This window comes from Stigmatopora argus, chromosome 6 (assembly GCF_051989625.1).
Source record: "Stigmatopora argus isolate UIUO_Sarg chromosome 6, RoL_Sarg_1.0, whole genome shotgun sequence".
NCBI classification, from domain to species: Eukaryota; Metazoa; Chordata; class Actinopteri; order Syngnathiformes; family Syngnathidae; genus Stigmatopora; species Stigmatopora argus.
In genome coordinates this window covers 13,201,752-13,215,940 of record NC_135392.1, presented here as the reverse complement: position 1 = coordinate 13,215,940, position 14,189 = coordinate 13,201,752, and the positions used below count along the sequence as shown (strand labels likewise).

Here is a 14,189-nt window from a genome sequence, read left to right as displayed (position 1 = left end):
AGTTTAGTCAAACCGTTCACCGCGACTCCCCCTCATCTCTCAAAAATGTTCAAGGTTTGAATTTTGTAGTTATTTTAAGACCGTGATAGATGTATTTTTCTCTAATAAATCCCATTTAAGCATTTTCAGGAGAAAAGCAAGCAGGTACACTGGGGGAAAAGAACTTTATAGGTACCACTTGATCAAAATGTGCGGAGCCCAATATACATTCATTAAACACATTTAAATAATCTGCACTGATTTGGGGGAAACCATGAGCTTCAGGGATTTAGGATGATATAATAAGTGATGTACGGGTATAATAAATTGGAAAATGTGTTTGTTGGCAACCAGCCCTGGGCGTTACTTAACAGTTTGACGAAAAATTTCTACAACTGAGAACTACATAGTTTTTGCAAATAAATATAAAACAAACATTCACTTCAATTTACAGTCATTAAATTTCAAGTAGAACACTTTGTCAAGACACAGTGCTAGACTGCAAATGTGTCTCTATCTTGACTGCAATCTGCTGTGTCTCTCTCCCGAGACAGATTTAAGTTGCGGTGGTATAAATCAAAAGCTTTCCGTTGAAAGCCTTTGCTTTTGTTCCCTCGGTAAAACGATCATGCAATTTCATCTAATGAGCACGATGGGCTGATGCGTGCAGGTGCCGGGGAGCGGACAGGCAAATGTGGAGAAAGCCTTGAAGCAGTTTGCGCAGCTGGTGAACAACAAAGTCTTCCTTCTGACGTTCATTCGCACGCTGGAGCTGCAGCGCTCGTTCTCCATGCGGGACCGTGGCTACATGGCCTCACTCATCATGACGGCGTTGCAGGGGCGATTGGAGTACGCCACCGACATTCTCAAACACCTTCTCTCTGACCTAATAGAGCGCAACCTGGAGAGCAAGAACCACCCCAAGCTGCTCCTGCGCAGGTATAGTGCACTGAGAAGGCACTCTTTAAACAGGACAATTGCACTGATATTAAATGATACACTTTAGAACTTAAAGGCTTTTCAAACTTTGTAAAAAAAAACATGCATGAACATGCTAGTTGCCTTTTAAGAGGGAGGACACGCATGCCGGCCTTTGCGGGGAAGGGAGCACCGGTCTGGTGGAGTAAACAGTAAAAAGGGCTTTTGGTCAGACAGTCTCGCTGATACTCCGCCATTCCGGACCAAGACAAGGCCAAGCCTTTTGTGAGCAGAGACCAAGACAAGACAGAAACAAGCCTAAGACTTTTGGAATTTGACTAGACCAAGACCTTCAAAGGCTGGTCTCCCAAATTTACAACAATATAGATAACTATTGGCCTCTTCTCAGTCCAGCACCTCCCCTTGCGTTTCTGACGGATGAGTAACTAGGTCAAATTTAAGGCAGACTACTCTCGCTTCAGCAGTGTGAAAAAGCTAGTCGGGAGCCCTAGGCAACCGGGCGCCTGAGCAGACAGGTGAAAGACAGCGGCAGTTCCACTGATGGAAAAAGTCAGGGCATACTGGGACAGGATGACAACCTAATGGGGGAGAGCAAGTACAGTGGCAGAACAGTCCTTGTCAATCTTGCTTATCTTCCACGTTCCACTTCTGAAATATTTGCCTGCTTCTTCCATCCCTACCTTTCCTCCTGCCTCGTTGGTTATCACCAACCTGTTTTCCCAGTGGCTAGGCCGGCCTGCTGAATGCTTAATGACTCGTTTCTTCAACACTGACAGTGCCGTCAATCTAAAGGGAACCTCATTAAAAATAAGTAAACACGGCGCACAGACATCTGGACACATGTTAAAGCAACTGAGTGGTGACACAGCTGTCACTCCTGCCGACAATGGCATTGCAGAGAAAGAAAAGACCACAAGGCACAGTTGCTCTTCTGAGGCTCCGCAAGTGGATTTAGGATTCATTTTCATCCCACAGACTGTCCATGCTGGGTGCATAGGCTTCAACATTGTCAGACTCTTCTTTGTTGATTTATGCAAAAAATAAACCAAGTGGTCAAAGTGCTCAACTGGAAATGCCTTTTATCTCTTTGTGCCTCACAGAACTGAGTCGGTCGCAGAGAAGATGCTGACCAACTGGTTTGCATTCTTACTTCACAAATTTCTCAAGGTAAGACAAATTTTCACTCATCAAAATTATTTGCCAGTTATTAGCATAGCATCCGTGATGCTAGGCAATTTGTTAATACAACACAGCTACTTGCTTCCATTCAACACACAAACTAGATCAGCTTTTACCAGTCCTAACATATTTTCCCCAAACTAATACACTGCATGAGATTACCAAACTCATCCACTAGGCATAATATGTTTTGTTTATCTCAATGCTGAGAAGCTTATCGTCTCACCTCATCTACCGATTTCCTTCTTTTGTGTTTCTGTCTTTCACATCTTTCTCTGTAATCATAACGTGGGCGCCTGTCCAAAACAAAAAGGAGTCTGCCGGCGAGCCCCTTTTTATGCTGTTCTGTGCCATCAAACAGCAAATGGAGAAGGGCCCTATCGATGCCATCACTGGCGAGGCGCGTTACTCGCTCAGCGAGGACAAACTCATCCGACAACAGACAGAATATAAAACACTGGTGAGTGACAAAATTGAGGAAAAAGATGTTTAAAAAAACAAAACAACAGCAAAAGACAGGAACCGAATGATATAAATTTTCATGTTTTATTTATTGTGTGGAATTTGCATGTTCTTCGGCGCAGGTTTTTTCCAGGTACTCTGGTTTCCTCCCACATCCCAAAAAGCAAGCACGGGAGCGGATTGGACACTCTAAATTGCCCTTTGGTATGAGTGTGTCTGTCTCCTTGCGCCCTGTGGTAGGCTGACAACTAATTCAAGGTGACCCCGAACAAAGTCTTCCCAAACTGAGATTTTTCAATCTCGCAATATTGCAATGTATTGGTATTCCCCAATGTACATTTCCAAAGGAAAATGAAAGGACAGGACGTGACACTGGTGTTAACATATTGAATCCTTGAAGGCTATAACAGAATTTTTGCATTAACCTCTTGTCGATTAAGAGAGCATGACAATGCATTCCTATGATTTTGCGTCATTCGCATTCTTTAGCAGCATACACTTTGCACAGGATCATTTGCTTTTTCCCACTGTGCTCCTTTCAACATCTTTGAGACTGTGAGGAGAACGGGCGGGAGAGATGGGGGGGGTTGTTTTGTTCGCAGAATGCAAGAGAGTAAGAGGTCATGTCACTCACAAACAAAGAGAAAGAGGAGGCAGGGAATACAGAACAAATTGGCATTTAGTTGATGCAGAATACAGACTATAAAGCACTGTTTCATGAACACCATAATCCACTCCAAACTTTACAGATGGACCCGATAAATGGATTTTTCACATTTTGTATACACAGTGCCAAATTTAAGATGATCTTGGACACACACACAAAAAAAAACATTTACACAAGCATAATCCTTTTGCAGATACTGGATTTAAAGTATCTTAGATTACATGAAAATTGATGTCAGTGCAAAGAAGGAGAAACATATGGAATAAAAATACAAAGATATAAATCTGGTGCTAACTGCATCTGCAAATTTGAGTGCATCGTAAATGTGCAGATTGGATAAAAAAATGTAGTAATATGTATTAAAAGGTAGAGACTACAAATCTCAACTAAAGCTAAAGAATAGCACATTAAATATAATTTTCTACTATTATTGGTGTATCAAGCAAAAAATAAAAGAGAAATGCTGGAGAAAAAAAGATTGAACACAATCATTACATTTCATTAGAAGTACATATCTCTTAGACTTTGTTAAATGTGTCAAATGGATTGAAAATCCACCTTTAGAAATATACTTTGCAGAGACTACATTATTATATTAGTAACAAGATTCTTATTAAATATTATAACAGCCTGTTCCCTAAACAAATCTTAGACGCGTTCACATCGTTCTCAAAGGTTAGAGCGAAATTGCAGAAGTATGAACAATAGCAGGCAAGTCTAATAAAAGTGACAAAGGAAACTGCTGCTTTTGATTTGAGTTGGCTGCCAAGGTTAGCGAGCGCTTTGTCTGACATTTCTACAAGAATTCAAAAATACACCGACAGCCATGTCATGTTTTTTTCCTTGAGGAATTAATCTAAGTGGACAAAGCAGAAGTCTGTATTTGCAATGACAATCAAAGAGGATGAAATCATTACAAAAAAACAACAACTCATAAGTGCCCCAGCAGTTCTGGCAGCCTGATCGGTAATTCACCAATGTTTTAGCAATGCTGATGGGGTCTGATAGTTCGTTTAATATGAGCCGGCCTGTTCCACACTAGTATAACTAACTTTTCCCAAAGGCTTAAAGTTTCCGCTGGTGACAGGATGACACCTCTGTGATCACGGTGTCAGGCAGTGGAAGAGTGTCTCATTACTTGTTTAAAGCCCCTGCCAAAGCTGCATAGCCACATCCCGTAGGTGTGAAATTACATTTCTGCCCCTGAGATCCCCTCTACCGGTATACTCTGGAGAGGACAGCTAATGAAAAGGTCTTAGCGGGTGAGTAACAGCCGCTTCTTTCTCTCCTCTCCTGTATGGCCAGACGCTGATCTGTGTAAACCCCGACAACGAAAATAGCCCGGAAATCGCTGTCAAGGTGCTCAACTGTGACACTATTACCCAAGTGAAGGAGAAGATCCTCGACGCCGTGTACAAGAACATGCCCTGCTCCCAGCGACCGCGAGCTAACGACATGGACCTAGGTAAGGGTCATCGAAACTCAGAATTCCACCACGAGCCTTTGCAATGCTCCGATGACATTACATAATTTGATCTCAAGAGTGGCATTGATGTTCTTGAGTCCCAACCATTTTATTGCAAAATATTGAGAAATCAAAAGAACAATGAGTTTGATACCCATGGATCTGAGACCCTAGGTAACATTTAACATGCCCCTGATATATAAAAATATTATTTTTCTCTTCACGACACAGAGTGGCGTCAAGGCAGAACAGCTCGTGTGGTACTTCAAGATGAAGATATAACCACCAAGATTGAGGGTGACTGGAAAAGACTCAACACGCTTCTTCACTATCAGGTGGGCAAAAAATAAGTCACATGAATGTAAAGTATGTACTCTAAAGTACTTATTTTGTTAGGTAGCTGCCAGGTGACCTTCGATGTATTTACTTTACATTCGTTTTAAGTTGTTGCTCATATGATTCATGAAGAATTCATGAAGGACAAAGCATTACTCAGTTGTATGCATTGCATGCTGACATCTTATTCCTCTGAGCTAAACATAAGTAAAAAGTCAAATGTTCAGCTTTTTTGCATAGGTCGGGAGCCTTGGATGAGGTTTTGTGTTTCTTTGTTGGCCAAATGTTGATCTTGACTCACGAATTAAGAGCCAAATGCATTCTTGAAGTCAAATGAGCTCAAACGGCACAAAGAAGGAAGACAAGGACATGCTAACAGGAGAAGAAATTACTTTTTCTCATCTGGCAAATGCACACTTTTGCTCTTTCAATATTTATCTACCAGGAGAAGAAAATTAGGTTTTATATTTTAATGTATACTATATTATGCATTTATTTGCAAAAATTGACTACACCTAAGTCGACCTTCAAACTAATTTTCTGCCATTGATATAATAATAATGATTATAATTGATTGTTTTGTTAAAAATGTAATAAAAAGTAAGAAGAGGGAAATATATTCTAAACAACAAAGGAATAAATGAAAACACTTTATTTTTGTAAATCCGATCAAAGACAAATTGGATGTATATATTGCTGTCAATTAGTCACACATCCAAGCCGAGTATTAAAGTGAGGAATACTTGGTTTGTGCCTTTCTTTATGGGAGGTAGCCTAATGTATGCCTGCCAAAAAAATCAAATGTTCCCTACCTTTGACTGGCTTTACAGGTGACAGACCGGTGCGTGGTGGCTTTGGTCCCAAAGCAGATGTCATCTTTCAACATTCCGTGCTCGGCCAGTTTTCCGAGGAGTATCAGTAGATATGGTCAGTACTGTCAAAGAAATACAAACACTATTTGTACAATCTAAGGGTTTAAGTGGATTTTCTAGTCAAGCAGCTAAATGTCAAGGTTGGTTTGCTAAACAAACAACAACATGTAACTGAGGAAAGAATATGATTCAAAATCAATGGTGGGGCGCAACATGTCCAGCATGGCAGTCAAGTCAAGAAATACCATCACTATGTTCAGTGTACATCAGGGGTCTCAAACCGGTCCTCAAAGGGCCGCAGTGGGTGCAGGTTTTCATTCCAACTCAACAAGAGGATACCTTTTGCAAGTGTAATCAGTTAATCAGTTGATTGCAGCCAGGTGCTACTTATTTTAGAAGACACCTGATTGGATTGGATAACTTTATTCATCCCGTATTCGGGAAAATTCGTTGTTCCAGTGGCAAGAGGGTGAGGTTGTCAAGCGTGACCATTCAAAGTTTTACAAATGGGAAGGCGCAATAGTCTTTGGGAAACAAAATGCCAACTGCCTATCAAACTCACATTTGACCCTGTAGGCATGGACATCCCTTTCCGGTCCACACCCACCAGCCCCGACAGCCCCCATTCCCGTGTGCCCATGTTGACGCCAGATCTGGAAAGTGGGGTCAAAGTTTGGCACTTGGTGAAGAACCATGAGCACGGTGACCAGAAGGAAGGTGACCGAGGCAACAAAATGGTGTCGGAGATTTACCTTACGAGGCTTCTGGCGACAAAGGTAAGTGTCACAAATACTGGCGTTCACGATACACCTTTCCTTATTTGTATTCATCATTTGCCTTTCATGCATTCATTCATTTTCGGAGCTGCTTATCTTCACAAGGCAGTAGGCGGGGTACACCCTGAATTGGTTGCCAGGCAATCGCAGGGTACTAGCAACTAGCAGGGGACTTACAAGGGACTAATAACCACGCAAGCACAAACTCATACCTATGAAAAACTTGGAGCGATCAGCCTACCATGCATGTTTTTTTGGGGAGCTGGGATGTGGAAAGAAACCGGGGTACCCAGAGAAAACCCTTTGCCACTGGGGATTATAACCCTCGATCTCTGAACTATTCTTACTTTACTTAAAATTAAAAGTTGTGTTAAAACTTCACCTTTATTGCCTATTATAATAACTTTTCATAAATAACATATTTTTGTATTAATTTTGCATCATTAATGCTGTTACAAAATGGCCAAATTACTGCAAAGTTGGTGAAAAAAAAATAAAAAATTAACCGACAATTGAAGAACTAATACTGAGGCAATGTTGTCTTCAGGGCACGCTGCAGAAATTTGTGGACGACCTGTTCGAGACACTCTTTAGCACAGTGTGCCGGGGCACCGCCCTACCGCTAGCCATCAAATACATGTTTGACTTTCTGGATGAGCAGGCTGACAGACACGGCATTTACGACACAGACGTCCGCCACACCTGGAAGAGCAACTGGTGAGTGAAGTGTTTTTCTGAAGTGAGCTTTCAATCAAATGTCTTTTGTCGAAGCAAAAGTATCGACAACAGGAGTACCTCTTTGCTGCTGCACTACATAATGATACCGACGTTTACGTTTTAATTATCATTGTTTCCAGCCAAGGATTTAGATTTTAAAACACATTTACATCAATACGGTTCTGTTCCTGGTTTGAACTGATCAATTCTACCATTCAACTATTGTTACACTCACTGCTATTTCACATTATATCTTTATTCTCAGCCTTCCCCTGCGCTTCTGGGTGAACGTGATCAAGAACCCGCAGTTTGTCTTTGACATTCACAAGAGCAGCATCACGGACGCCTGCTTGTCCGTGGTGGCCCAAACCTTCATGGATTCTTGCTCTACCTCTGAGCACCGTCTGGGCAAAGATTCACCCTCCACCAAGTTGCTCTACGCCAAGGACATACCGCACTACAAAAGCTGGGTGGAAAGGTAGAATATTATGTTTGAGTGACTCCATATTTTGCTGAGCAGTTTGTAAATAAAACAGTGGGAAGATGATTTCAAGGCATATGATTATGAAATGCCTCATGATCATTCAACAGGGTCAAATTAAAAATGAATGCAGCCAGGTTGGCATTGTTTGAATTAAGACATTTGTTTCATGTCCGCATGTATGTAAAACAAATTACATGGACTGGTTCTTCACATCGTAATTGAAAAATAATGACTATGGCTTATTGCGACCTTGGGAAAATATTTGGAGAATATTTAATTTTAATCTGAATTATTCCATAATATACTAAAATAAAACTGTTTACTACTCTAGCAGTTAATTGTTTTCATAAATGTAACGTTTTTTAAACAGGTGGCATATGGTCAAAATCAAAGTTTGCCAACACCTGGACCAGTCAATGCCCAAATTCAAATACAAAAAAAAAACTAAAGAAAATGCACTGATTGCATTCTGACAAACATAACTCTGTCTAAAATAGCACTGTCTCGAATACCAGATCTTATTCTTTCAGGCTGTTATTCAAATTTCAATAGTGATACTCTCGAAACCGCTCCCACTTGCGGTAGTGTATTTGCGGTAACACATCAGAAAAGGAAAGTGGTGATATTGATTAGAAAACAATCTCCATTCCCCAAAAGAAAGCTAATACATTGGTTATATGCTGATACCAACCTATCCAGTATCATTACATTACAGTTATGTTTTACGTACTAAAACACCCCAGCGGGGTGAAGTCTTCTCTTGTCTTATCTGATGTTTCTGATGAAAAAGGTGCATATGGTTGGTTGACGGCAAAGGTGTAAATAAAATGCAATTACACAAGCCCACGTCAAAAAAACAGAACACACCGATGAGTGGAGTTCGAATCATCCCACTCTAGCGCCTCCAATGTAAATCACCCACTGTGCAATGCTTTTAGTGCTTTGGCCTGATTTGATGGGGAAGATTGGTCATGTGTGATACATAATGTGTGTGTCTCCCCTTTCAGGTACTATGCTGACATTAACCGCCTGCCAGCCATCAGTGATCAGGACATGAATGCCTATCTGGCTGAGCAGGCACGCCTCCACTCCAGCGAGTTCAATGCGCTCAGTGCCCTCCATGAGATCTACAGCTACGTCAGCAAATACAGCCAGGAGGTGAGGACAAAAAACAATGACAATGGAGCTCGTTCACCATTATGTCATCTCCGCAACTTCACACACTGACCTTAAAGCTCAAACATAGTCCAACCTTGGTCAGAACACGAAGGCCATTTACACAGTCTGTCTTTTATATAATCAACACTGACTTTACGATGGAATTACCTTTGGTCGTTGATAAATTAGGGTGCATTCTGACCTGTTTAAAAATTCGGGAAAAGCATTCATAGCAGGATTTGGAGTCAAGTCCATTGTTAACCAAGGGCTGCCAGCATAGTGTCAACATGGCTTTGCCATTGTGAAACTTTCAAAGGGATGCTGCTTACAAAAAAATACCAAAGATTTGCCCAAATTCTTTTCTTTCAGCCACATTACACTAAATATACTATAATTTCTGATTCCCAGGTGAAATCAAATTGATTATCTCTGTAAGTAATCAAAAGATTTTTGCTAAGATCTGCTCTTACTTTGGCAAATGATGAAATTGCATTTATTGTCCAACTTTTTTGAAACCCATTGTTTTTTAGTACAAAATCAGAAGTAAAATGTTAAGGTGGCAGGACTATAAACAGCAAAAAGTCATTATTTATAAGCCCTACAACGATTGCAATTCATGATGTTTAGTAAATCGCTCAAGTGTTTCTGGACTGTCTCCATGGTAGCTCAGCCAATTTGCCAATCGGCAAAGCATCCGGTCATCAGTGCCCTGTTGCCTCCCTCAGCCATTGGCTGGACACAACACTGGCTGCAGGCATGTGTGCTCTCAGATAAGAGTTGGCAAATATTTTCAGTGTATTGAATTGAAAAATAAACAAATAAATAAAGCATCATTCAGGCCAAAATGGTAAAACGATAACAGTGGCAGCTAAGGCAACTAACATTGTGTATGTGACATGCATGTGTGTTAGATCACGGAAGCGCTGGAGCAGGACGAGCAGGCCCAGAAGCAGAAGTTGGCATACAAAGTGGAGCAGATCATCTCAGCCTTGTCTGCCGAGAGCTGAAACACATGCCAACGTACATACGCGTGCACACTCACCCACACATGCTGTACACGCAGACACACAATTTGAGCATATGCTGAGGTGGAAGAGGACGAGTAACATGCGCACAGCAAGTGCACTCAAATGTGCACGCACCTCATGTGTACGCCTGCACACAAACACACACAGAGATTAATGTATGCAGGGAGGCTTTCAAACTTTATGGACCTAATACAAATGACATGCACCAAGACGTGCATACATAAGAAAACACACGAACGGCAGATCATCCCAAAGCATGATGTTTGTATTCAATGCCATTGTTTAGTAACCTGCATTCATTGTATTACGTGTCCTGCTACACCCCGCAAATGAGCGGAGGTGCGCTTCTCGGTGGACCGCGCGAAGAGACCATGCGGAGAATTCATCACCAAAAGATAAAAAAGAGGTGCTATTATGAGATGAAGGTACAAGCGCTACGTGTCACAAGCTGGATTTAACGTTGCCAATTAAGTATTTTGCCAACAGCAGGTTCACTTTTTTTATCAAATGTGGTCTTTAGTTTTTATCCTATTATCCATTTTGTAGAAAACAACCTCGTACGTTGGTGAAGCAGCAATTCGTCACCAGCCAATGCCAAGGCACATAAAGAAAAAACATTCACATCAACACGATGGAAAATGTGGTAAATAAACCCAACATGCATGTTTGGGCTGTCGTTGGGCAACACGGACTTTCAACTCCCTCCACAGATTTTCTATGGGGTTGTAAAATTTGTAAAGGTTGGGTTCACAGTTTTAAAAACATCACTGGTTGATTTTATCTGATCTAATGGTGTAATGCTGTCATTACCAATTAAGTTCATTAGAAAAAAACTCAAGTGGTTGGGATTAGTTCATGTATTTATATCCTTTCTATAACGCTTATATAACGCTGATATTGATGGTGTTAATGAGTGGGAAATGAACTTGTAAGTCAGGTGCATAAAACTCAAATGCGCGACTGCAGCTCAGAATGTATAGGGATCAAAGACAAGTAGTACTGTTTAAACGCTTAACAAAAAAAATTCAGGGACAAAGACTTAGGCATTGTCCAAGATTTCTGCAAATCTCCTGAGGTACCAAAATAAGCAATTCTCCTGGTATATGTACCACACAGCCTCCCTTTCCTGCCTTAAGAAATCCCTTCCTAAGTACAGTTCAGTTGTATTTCAGTTTCAGGTTCCATACATTTAAATTTAGTCTATGAATTATGTCTAGGGTCGCCCAGTGGTTGAGTGGTTAGTGTGCCGGCCTCACAGTCGGGGACCTGGGTTCAAATCCAGGTCAGTCCACCTGTGAAGTTTGCATGTTCTCCCTGAGCCTGCGTTGGTTTTCTCCAGGAACTCCGGTTTCCTCCCACATTCCAAAGACATACATGGTAGGCTGATGGACATTCTAAATTGCCCCTTGTGTGCGTGAATGGTTGTTTGTCTCCTTGTGCCCTGTGATTGGCTGGCCACCAATTCAGCTGGAATAGGCTCCAGCATCCCCGCAACCCTAGTGAGGATAAAGCAGTTCAAAAAATGAGATGAGAATCACATGTGATGCAAATGCCACTTAAGAAGGCCATAGTAATGCTTTCAGGTTCTATACATTAAAATGTAGTCTTTATGAATTATGTGTAAGATGTAGTCTAAATGAATAATGCCACTTAAAAAGGCCGTAGTAGAGATTCAAACCAAGAACCTTAAAACCTGTGAGTAAAAAAACATGGACCATTACACTACAAAATGTATTCATGTATGCTTTTCTGCTTTGGTTCAGACCAGAGAACAAAGCCATAAGAGCCATTGTACTCTCAATATTCTCACAATGATATTTCACATTCATATTATCATATGTTCCAGCACAAAAATACATCTATTAACACATTATATAGTATGTACAGAGTGCAGTATGAATAGGACATGTGACGTGATCTACAGAGGACTAATTCAGTCATTAGAAGATAAACCGAGAATAAATTGCACTGAAGGAGGATGGGTCATCAACGATGGTAAAAACCCCATTGTATACGCTCTTTCCCTGTTTCTTCAGTCATTGTTTACATTGTACTTGAAATGCACCAAGTGTCTCAGACAAGCACACCTGTCGCTCCCGTGAAGTAATTTGGAAAGATTAAGCCGAATGACGGGCCTGCTGTCGGGTTTCTCCGATAAAGCCACTTTAATAAAAGTGACGTGGACAATGGAGCTGGAAAATGTGCTGCGATTTTTAATTTTGGAGTTGTATATGTAGTGCAGAGAGCTTGCGCCGGATCTAGGATGATGGCTGGCATGTGTGGTGGGCTCATTAGCCCTATTTTGTGAATTTGATGTTTTGCCACCTGACTGCACTTCACTCGCTTCACATTACGCCCTTCTCCAACTCTGTGTAATTCCCCTCTTTGATTTTGGACCTGACTGCTGTTGGTCTTCTTTGCTGCTGTATTTATAGAGTGCCATATAGAAACTTATCACGATGAAACTGTCGGTCCAAAGCCCATTTGGGATTTCGGTTTTGTTCATGATGCACCAAACTGTGACAATGGCTAACGTGTCTGTGTGCTTGATCACGCCTTTTCCTGTGGAGGACTTCGCTATGTTTTTGTTGAAACCCCCTTCAGTTCACTACAAAAAGATAAGAAAAGCCTCCGATTACTGTTAAATGTTGAAATATGACAAAGGACCCATGTGTTTCATGTGTGATATGATAAGTTATAAATGTGTTGTGCAATAAACTGTCATATGGTTTTTTTAACTATATATTATTGTATAAATATTGTATATAGAAAACACTCCTATTTTGCAAGCAAAAGGTTCACTTTTTACTGTTGTTATACATTAAATTGAACAGCTGACGATACTCATGTTTGCCTGCTTTCTTTTGTACTGATGAATAATTAATAATGAGACTTCCTGTGTGGCTCCAGTTTTTTACCTAGGTCTACAATGTCTTGTGTGTCTGTCTTGCTACTGCAACCAAGGAGATTTCCAGAATACGGGATGAAATAAAGTTCTAATCTATTCTAACCTCAAACTCATAATAAAAAAAAACAAAGTACCATAAAACTGACATTGAAAATCTCCTCACCTTCTCTGATTTTTAGCCAGTCTTAAGCCAATCTCGGCACTGACTGTCCTATTATTCAAAAAACTCAATGGGTGATAATTGAGCGTTCATTGAAAAGGCACCACGTGACTGTCATATCTGTTACATGTCCACAAAGCCTTACACTCACACTCTACTGACATGATGAGAGAATGAGTATGAGATATTGATGCCTCTGGTCTATAATGGGCACTGGGCACAATATTTTAGTTATGATAGAGGGTAGAAGGTGTTAACTCATTCACTGTCATTAACAACTTTAAAAGTAGTAGTCATGTTAAGTATGAGACCTGCAAGTAAGTTACTGAAAACATGATTTGAAAGTAGTGAATGGAAAATATCTGAAAATTTAGGGCTGATTTTAACAATAAATCACCATGGGCCTTTGAGTAGTAATATATTAACATGGGCAATAAACTATAAACATGCAGGGTTGTGACAGCATTTCATAAATCTGAAGATTTAAGCAGGTAACTGGGCCCAGTTTGCAGCTGAATAAAAGGCAGCAAATTTAGTTTTGGAGAAAAGTCACGGCATATGTTGGCCTGACTGATTCACTGAATGTTTTTCAATCACAGTCGACCTTTTCCTGTTCCAACTTTCGGTTAAGGGACAGAAAAAAAATGCACCTGGAACAAAACACTCATCCAAAGACATCAATGTTTTGGAATTATTTCTCAAAACGATTCTATCTTGGGGGGGAAAAACGTGGCGGGAATGTGCGTGACAACAGCCAATCAGACTTAGCCTTTTAAGATGATTAAAATGCGTTGTAACTGTGAATTAAAAAAATTACAAATTGAATTGCACTCTTGTTTATTAGCTTTTCAGTAGAAACTCTTTAACACGATTAGTTAATACAGTGGTACCTCGTCATACGACCGTTCGTCATACGGAATGCTCGTCTTACGGGGGAAATTTCGATCGAATAATTCGCCCGTGATGCGGTCAAAGTTTCGTGATGCGACCAAGCCAGGTTGCCATGGCATTTTTTTTGGCATATCTTTCATGTATAACAATATTTACGAGCACCGGATG

The 14,189-nt window shown here is 40.7% G+C and overlaps 2 protein-coding genes across 3 annotated transcripts in view; one reads left to right on the top strand and one right to left on the bottom strand.

Moving 5' to 3' along the window:
• LOC144076351 (plexin-A2-like) overlaps positions 1-11,680 on the top strand; it is a 68,048-nt gene extending 56,368 nt beyond the window's left edge. Inside the window, exons 22-32 of the mRNA XM_077604129.1 lie at positions 650-918; positions 2,019-2,085; positions 2,411-2,557; positions 4,532-4,691; positions 4,923-5,026; positions 5,858-5,954; positions 6,476-6,675; positions 7,223-7,392; positions 7,658-7,870; positions 8,884-9,034; positions 9,946-11,680. Of these exons, the coding sequence (XP_077460255.1) occupies positions 650-918; positions 2,019-2,085; positions 2,411-2,557; positions 4,532-4,691; positions 4,923-5,026; positions 5,858-5,954; positions 6,476-6,675; positions 7,223-7,392; positions 7,658-7,870; positions 8,884-9,034; positions 9,946-10,041 (1,674 nt within the window). The 3' untranslated portion in view covers positions 10,042-11,680. The remainder of the gene's footprint in view (positions 1-649; positions 919-2,018; positions 2,086-2,410; positions 2,558-4,531; positions 4,692-4,922; positions 5,027-5,857; positions 5,955-6,475; positions 6,676-7,222; positions 7,393-7,657; positions 7,871-8,883; positions 9,035-9,945) is intronic.
• Positions 1-14,189, bottom strand: part of LOC144076352 (uncharacterized) — a 138,366-nt gene that overhangs the window by 104,852 nt on the left and 19,325 nt on the right. Inside the window, exon 3 of one of the 2 annotated variants that reach the window (XM_077604131.1) lies at positions 5,840-5,961. The exons of the other annotated variant lie outside the window; for it this stretch is intronic. The gene's annotated coding sequence lies outside the window, so the exon portion shown is untranslated. The remainder of the gene's footprint in view (positions 1-5,839; positions 5,962-14,189) is intronic. 2 annotated transcript variants of the gene reach the window in all.